Below are 8,345 nucleotides of genomic sequence, written 5' to 3'. Positions count from 1 at the left end.
TATAATACATAAATGTGCTTAGCATAGGGCTGTTCTGGCCACAACCATCACGGCTCCCACCAGTGACATTCCACTATAATCATTGCCGCCCTCACATTTTTTCGCAAGCTAGCTGGCCTAGGGGAAAAAAAAAGTACAGTGTAGCAAAAAACAAAAAAAACTAATAGCAATTAAAGTGCATCTTAAGTCAAAACTTTTTGTTTTTGAGAATGGAAGGGATAGAACCACTGTCAGGTTTTCATTGCTGCCTGTGTCAATGCTGGAGAGATGCACGCTTTTTGTTCTAAAGTCATTATTATTATAAATAGAGGAAATTGTAATAATTTAGGATGTCATCAAATCAGGACTAGAGGGGAAATCTTTTTTTGAGGACTCCTGTTGCAGTGGCCACTGTTCAAGTGGTTCTCTTCCTTAGGAAAAATTCACCTGTTGTAGATACTGGACAGTGAAAGGAGAAAATGCTCTTATCTCCCTGTAACTTTGATCTCCGCTCCTATGTCCTTTCTTAAAAAGAGAACTGAAGCCAAACTGAAAGGCTCTTGCTGCTTCTACATCTTCCCAATGGAATACAGCGGGCCTATACAGCGCTGTCCACTGGAAATCCTCAGGGACAGAAGGAAGTATGGTATATCTGGGAAATTAGACCGGGCCAGATGTCCTAAAACGGCAGATCTCTGACAAGATATAGCACACCAACTGATGGCAGCACAGACACATATATGAGGAATGTTTAAATAATGAAAGCCTCACATTTTACCAGCTTACAAAGCATGTTTTTCAACAAAACACCCACAAGCATGACAATCCCCAGGAATTCTTCAGCTTTGGTTTTGAGGAAGTAATGTTTGTGTTCAGAAGACTGCAGTGTTGTAATTCTTTAGATTTCACTGCAGAGCTGGTTAGTTCCTCTTAGCATTATCATAGCTTGAATTGACTTTGTATAGTTGCTTCCTAAATTCCACTTTGAAGAAGGCAGTTCCCATATCTTGCATTGATGAGATGTAGCAAGCTTGAAGCAGAATTATGTAAACTGGATAAATGGCTCCATAGCTGTATCTGTGCTAGAAAACTATGATACAGAATACGTGAAAACATCTTTAAATATGAATAAAATAGACCCTTGGTTGTGGTACTGGGAAGACAAACTTAAGCAATGTTGAGTTCATTCTCTGTTGCTACACAAGAATTTGTACTGTGGCTCAATGGTCCATCCTATGGGCTACTAGGTGGTGCCTGGTCTTATTTACACAGTCTGGTCTCTAAATCATTATCATTAACTTACATAAATGTAGAGATATGAGTTTTCCCCAAAGCTATAAACATCCATATTGGATGATCATTTTTGTCTTTTATTCAGCTTTACAGTACAAATTTCTTCCAGCTCAGGGAAACTCTTTAGCCTCCCTGGCAGTCTGAATATGTCTGTATTTTTATGTCAAAAGCGGTATATTGTTTTGTGTGGAAATTTAATATTCGAGGCCTGTAATTGTTAGGAATAACTCCCGGGTATAAGTTTGAAACACAATTAATAAATTAAAATATAATAATTATAAAAAAATGAATTTAATAATTTTAAAAATTTAAAACATTTTAAAATTTGTCCAAACAAGGGTACAATATTAGAATAAACTTTTGGATTTATTTTTTAACTTTTTTACTGTGAAAAGCAAGCCAGGGACAGCTAAGGACGCCACTGGATTGAGGGGAGCAGGTAGCTTTTTTTTTCCAGCACGAGTGTGGCTCAGGATTACCGCTTTTGGTACATAAAAATCACCCCAAGCCACACTCGAGAATACCGCCAGGGGGTTATACTGCTCTTATACTGAGGGTAAAGGAATAATGCTCTGGCAATAGCTGACCCACAATAAGTTACAAACGCTGTCCATCACAGTAATGAGCCAATAGTAAAGCCTAGTAGGTAGGAGAGATGGGCCAAGCACAATTATGGCACCTGAAGTCCCCATGGGCCATACACATCAATCAAGTAATCTGTGTAAGCATCTCACCATAACTATCTTGTATAGGTGCTGGCAAGTTGGCATTTTTAGATGTCAGCAGCGTCCAATGTTTTTTTTATATTTAATAGTTTCCTGCTTGTTATGCTGCTCTAATGACCTGGAACAGATCAGCTGTTCATCCTATATTTACTGCATACTTGTTCTAGATCAGAGACAACCACAAATAGCAAAGAACAGGAGGGAGGAGAAAGTGTGTCCCACCTGTGTGACTTTGCATTATGTGTAATACCTAACCTGCTTACGTGCATCCCTGTCATATGCACAAGAAAAGATCAAGACACAAAACTGGGTCACGCTATGCAAATCAGCACAGTGCAGGTCTCCAATTAAAGTTTCTTGAACTATGGAGAGCAGGCACGGAAACTGTTTCTGTGAAATAATGACTGGGGATGACATGGAAATCTGTGGTCTGTGGATGTGCTGCTTGGGTTCAGTGAATCTAGCAGATTTAAAGTTACCAAGATCTAGTTCCCCCATGTGTGTTTGTGCTGTTAGTCATAATGCATGACCTGCAATGCCCATGCGAGGCAATGGGAATGATAAGAAGCCAGTCTTCCCCAGTATAAACCTACATGGATAAATGTAGAGGCTTTGCTGTGTATCTTCCTGAACTGCAAGGCATCCCCAGCAGTGCACTTGCAGGTTAGGTTTTTGAGACTTAAGGCTAAATTGTTCCTAGAAAAAGGAAGAGATAGGGAGATTTTTTAAGGGTCTTGTAATCAAAGGGGTTAAAAGCTTGAGAGTAAACGGATGACAATTATTAGTCATGGAATCATGACCATTCTGCTGTGTTTAAATGGCATCTCTTGGTCTTTGCAGATGTTTTAACAAATTAATTTCCTGTGTGCCAATCTGGTCATTTCCTTTTTTTTGGTGCTCAGATTTAAAAAGTTTAGGAGTACTTGTTCTGGGGTGTTCTCTGATCTCCCTGCAATTCGGGTCTCTTTCACAGCAGAATTCAAAGATAGAAGACGATGATTAGAGCCCAACATCTGCAAATGGTAAAGTGTTCTATTGATTTATAATATTTAATGTTGAAATGTCTCAACTTCAAGTAGGTACCGACTATATTTTAAGACCTTCTCTGTTATCAATCTAAAGGCCACTTAAAGGTGAGAGATATCCCAACTGGACCAATTAATACATCAAATACCATGTAGTGAACATCCATCCAAACTGCCCATATCAGACCATTTACTAGGCACATCCACAACTGTTGCAGATTGGGCTTTTTATCATTGGAGACCCGAAGAAGAAATAATTCGGCTTCAGATATCACTGATTTTTTTTTTTTTATAGGTCACTTTGATATTAAGCAAACTCCACAATATAATAAAATAGAACAGCCAATTTAAATCTGAACTATAGTTCTGATTCAGAAGAGAACACTCTATAATGTGCAGTAACAGTGGGATGTTGGGATATGCTGGGTCCAGGACTGAATGATTTCCTGCACGCATGAACAGTTACGTTATTCCAGTAAAGGGCCCAATAAAATGGTAGCACCTGACCCAGCCAGAATAGGGGAGTGTAACAAATTGCAATCAGGAAGGAGTATTTATTTTATTGTAGAGACATCACCTCTACCTTCTACAATAAGTTACAATTTTTTTTTGTTTTGTTTTGTTTTGAAAGCCTAGTTCTGCTTTAAATATGAAAACACAAATCCAGCTTTCTACTTCAATCCGGAGTAGTCAGTCCGCATTTTTCCTGTCACTAGTGTTCTCCCCAACCCCTTTAAACTAGGTGCAGCATAGGGCACTTTTCAGCAACCACCGGGCTGTTTTTGGGTTGTTACTCATAAGTTGGGTCACAACACAGGGGCTGTCACTCGCCTACAATTTCTTCTCACTCAGCTTAAAAAAAAAATTTCTGGGTTGTCCATAGTCTGATGACCATGGACCTTCCCCAGTCTTTGACTGGTAATTAAAAGAGAAGCTACTCTTCTCAGTCAGTGCTTCATATTGGTACTGATTGGTTTCTTTTACCATTTTTCTCACACTCTAGCCCTGCAATATATGCACTACAGAGGCCGATACCAGGTCAAATTCAGGAACTTGCATGGTTTTCTTTTAAAGATAAATTTAATGATGGATTAATGATTAAACAGGTTTGCTAATCATTGCCCAATAACTGTCTGGAGGTCAGCTTTAACATGCTTTCCCCAGTAAGAACAATGAGTATTTGTGAGTAATCTTGCCAACCAGTCTAGCAGGGCATGGCAACACAATTATAAAGGTGGCCTGGGTACGTTGGGCCAATCATGACGTTGTCACCTTGATTCACACACACAAAGCTCTTAACCCGCCAGATTCAGTAAAAACAAACAACATATACATTTATAACCACAGTTTTAGTAGTTGAAAAGTCCATTCATAAAACTTTTATTCCACTTACATCAACTTATTACACATGTTCTTTAACAATTATGCTTGGATTGTTCATGAAAATTTTTTGTAAGACATTAAACAAAGCTAGCCATCATCTCAAGTTATTTCCCCCTGCTAACTATATTGTATTGTATTTTTACAGCCACATGCATGTTAGGCAAGTATCAAAAACAAAAAATAAAACTAAAAGTTAAATATATGGGTTTTCTTTTTTTTCTGCTGTGCTTGATATATGGTGACATAATGGATACCAAGCATTTATGCAACTTTAATGTATCAAGTACTTTTCTCTCTTTTTTGATCTTAGGTTGTTTTAAACAATTTAAATACAAATAAAATGGAGAATAGCAACAAACAAAAGCAAACGTTAGCTAAACCGTGAGGAGAATGGAATGTGAACCGTTTTGCACTCGTGACTTTGATTGGCTATCACAGGAATCACTCAATGGATACGTATGGCTGTGCTAAAGGCCCACAGCACCAACCAAATGGCCCCCCTTATTTTTGCAGTTACGATACACAAGTTGGTCACCTTGAGTAAACACGGGAATTTTCTTCAACATTGGGCCCTGTGGTAACCTACGATGTACCAGAAGTACTGTGCCAAACATTTAAAACCTGTATAAAAATTCCATATTCCCCATACTGGTCACATTATGAGGCTGGGAAAAAAAATGACTCCCCAAAATGTTAACTGGCCCTACTCCCTATTTAACACAAAACCACATGGGAAATATAGAAATCCAAATAGAAGTAACATAAACCTTTCATAATTGTAAACAAAAAAAAAAAAAAAATAAACCTATGTGGGACAGTAAGGATGACAATGGTCTATTGTGGAAATTTTAGAATGAGGCAGACAGAAAAGGAAGGCTGATTAATTCTCTCCGGGGCAATCTCCTGCTTCACCTTCGTCTCCTTGAGTGTCTGATGTCCACAACTGGAAGGAAAGAAAAGGGAAAGTTCAGCAGATTTGCATACCGTACATAATTCTAGTGAACCTGTCACATCTGTCAAACTGTGTATTCAAAACAATATTAGAGGAAAATGCAAATCCAGGGCCTTGACTTCCCTTTGGGTTGAAATTAAGCCCAGACCACCTTCTGCCTCCAAGCATCAAGGCCTCACCTGTCTATTGAGATCCTGACATTGGACATATCACTTCATGTTCATTTATACACTTTGCTGGATATTTTAATCAAAAGCTGCACTAATAACTTGCATATGACAAATATCCTTCTCAAAATACTAAATCCCTGGCTGCCATGCTCAACCCCTGGCTCAAATGAGGGTTACTGACTCGCTTTTACTGGGGCCATGACAAATCCTTAAGCCAGAGACAGCTTTGCAGTTAGCATTTTTAGGAACGCAGCAATGGTGGCCCACACATTTCTCCCCTAACAGGCCTGGAATGCAGCGACCCACAGGTTTATTGGAATAGAACTCTTCTACCAGTCAAATCCCTTCCTGTTTTCTAGCACTGCACCCATGCTATGTTGATTTTATTAGGGCAGGGGTCGGCAAACTCCGGCCTTTAGGGCAGATCCGGCCTAGCCAGTGGTTCGTTCCCTATTAATGGCACCTGGGCCGATCTGGTCTAATGCCGGCCAGCAACCTACGGCTTCAGCAGGATCAGCCAGGGGGCCTTAGGAACTACTGGAGCTCCGGTGCTGCCTGCTTGCTGTTGCTAGCCTATGTGCTGGTGTTGATATTCTGCCGGCGCGGTAAATAGGGAAGGCTCCCTGAAGGGAAATCCCTCTCCCCTGCAATGCATATGGAGAAGAGGAATTTCACTTCAGGGTGTTCCCTGGTGTTGGGAGAAAGCCATTGCGGCGGGACTCAGAGTCCAGCCTAATGTACTCCCGCCCACCCCTGAAATGGCCTAGTCTCTCTCGGGCACTTTTAGCTATATCTGATACTTATAGCTCAGATTACCCTCACCCTCTGTTCTGGTGACCATGATTTTACCAGACAGGAAGTGAAGGAAAATTCAAGCTGCCAGACCCTTGGTACAGTCTTTCCCTGCAACTGATATAATCTCATGGAAAAGATTTTAAGGGCAAATTTAGGTTGCTGCAAGACCAGATTTCACCAGCAGGTAGTACTGCAGGTAATATCTGCAATCAGAAGACAGACAGTATTTGTACTTTTCCAAACACTGTAATATCCAAAACAAAACATGCATTTTAATAGCTGAAAGCTAGCTTAAACAAGAAGTTGTGGATTTCGAAGTGTAACTGATCACTGTTCACTAGCTATCACTTACCCATACTATATATGTATATTCCTACTTTCTAGCTGATAACTTACAGTATTCCTATTAGTTACATGCTTCCCAATTCCCCCTCTAAGTTAGGCGCATGCTTGTATGCTTATCCTGAGCCAACAATGCTGTTTTTTTCATAAATAGTTTTGGCAAGTGTGTGTTTCTAGCAAGATCACCCCGTGAAAATAATGATAAAATGATCTGAAAGTAAATTTAACTACTCCTGAAAGAGTCAATTCCATGGCCCACTACTTTTTTCACATCACAATTCTTTTTTCTGGGATTGTACATAAACTGCTGGGGCAGGAGGAAAAGACAATACTATTAGTCTCACTTGAGAGACAGCTCCAGGTCTGCTAAGAATGACAATATCACACCCAATATGGCAGCACCCAACAGCCTCAGGGAATTTTGAAAGTCTGGAGAAATAAATGGAAATGCCTGATATATGGCATGATGACCACACATGGTACAGTGACTTATGTTCAACAAAGCTTGTTTCACTCTCCCACCACAAATGAGATCTATCATTTCTGAACAATTTAATGCACACTTACTGTCAAATTGTCTCTCAGTAATTGCATTATTAATGTGCTGTCTTTGTATGATTCTTCGCTCAGGGTGTCGAGTTCGGCAATAGCTTCGTCAAAGGCCTTAAAAAAAAAAAAAAAAAAAGTGTTGGTAAATCCACAAACCATTGAAATGCCTCAAACCAATAAAATGCCTCATACACATGAAACATAACGATCTGGTTAGGAACTTACGGTTTTTGCCAGAGAGCACGCCTTTTCCGGGGAGTTCAGGATCTCATAATAGAAGACTGAGAAGTTCAAAGCCAGGCCCAGCCTTATGGGATGTGTTGGTTGCATCTCCATCTTGCTGATGTCGAAAGCATCCTGGTATGCCTGCTGAGACTGCTCCACGATTGCTGCAATCACAAGTGTAAAGAATTAGATTTCAGTCATGTGTCCAAGCAGTCTTTCAATACAGTGTTATTATAGTAGAAAGGTTGCTTACAGATGTCAAATTTATACACAGATGGCATAGCAATCTGGTCATCATGCACAAAGAATCTGATTGGCAATAGGGTGTATATTACAGATGGCCCATATGTGTCTCAGTGGACCTTATAGTAACTTACAGTCTGCAGGAATACATTTCTGATATGTGACAATACACAGAAACAATATTCCTAAAGGAATGCATTTGTTTAGCAAATATGCCCTCCTTGAGCTCCAGTCTAGCTGGTATGTTGATCATCTTAACAATCATCTTAACAATAACTAAAATTATAAAGTCCAACCTCTCCGAATCACTTGAATAGGAGTTGGGACAGCAGTTGATACCACGCCAGATTGCTTACCATCCGTCTGAAATGGCCCTTATGCAGATGGGTTTTACTAATGGACAAGTCAAGACTTTCCTACTTTGTGAAGGAGGAAGTGATTTCCATCCCACATCGCCTCCCTAAGAAGATTTCTATGCAAGAGCCCAGAAGTAGGTGAGCCTCGGTGTTTACAAGGTAAACATCTGCCTCCAAGTGTACATAGCATTGGTTAAAGTTGACAAGCTGTGGTTATCACCTCACTAAATTTGTTGACCAGTGTTAAATTGTCTGCATGCCTCAATTACAACTAGGTTTGCTAATCAGTAACCTACAGGATGGTAAAC

At 39.9% G+C, this 8,345-nt stretch overlaps 1 protein-coding gene across 1 annotated transcript; it reads right to left on the bottom strand.

Annotated features, from left to right (window-relative positions):
• Positions 1-4,369: 4,369 nt before the first annotated feature.
• On the bottom strand, positions 4,370-7,633 carry LOC140344948 (14-3-3 protein zeta-like). The gene is made up of 3 exons (XM_072432136.1): positions 7,439-7,633; positions 7,232-7,327; positions 4,370-5,348 (listed from the first exon to the last, which is right to left on the bottom strand). The coding sequence occupies exons 1-3, from the start codon at positions 7,547-7,549 to the stop codon at positions 5,286-5,288; spliced, it is 270 nt and encodes an 89-aa protein (XP_072288237.1). The 5' UTR covers positions 7,550-7,633; the 3' UTR covers positions 4,370-5,285.
• Positions 7,634-8,345: the final 712 nt, after the last annotated feature.

This window comes from Pyxicephalus adspersus, unplaced genomic scaffold (assembly GCF_032062135.1).
Source record: "Pyxicephalus adspersus unplaced genomic scaffold, UCB_Pads_2.0 Sca236, whole genome shotgun sequence".
NCBI classification, from domain to species: domain Eukaryota; kingdom Metazoa; phylum Chordata; class Amphibia; order Anura; family Pyxicephalidae; genus Pyxicephalus; species Pyxicephalus adspersus.
The sequence above is the reverse complement of the archived record's forward strand: the minus strand, read 5'-3'. Positions and strand labels throughout refer to the sequence as shown.

Coding starts and splice junctions, on each gene's coding strand:
- LOC140344948 (XM_072432136.1), bottom strand. CDS start 7,549: ATGGAGATGCAACCAACACATCCCATAAGGCTGGGCCTGGCTTTGAAC. Junction 7,328..7,438: donor CGTGCTCTCTGGCAAAAACC/GTAAGTTCCTAA, acceptor TTTTTTTTTAAG/GCCTTTGACGAAGCTATTGC. Junction 5,349..7,231: donor TACTGAGAGACAATTTGACA/GTAAGTGTGCAT, acceptor CTTTCCTTCCAG/TTGTGGACATCAGACACTCA.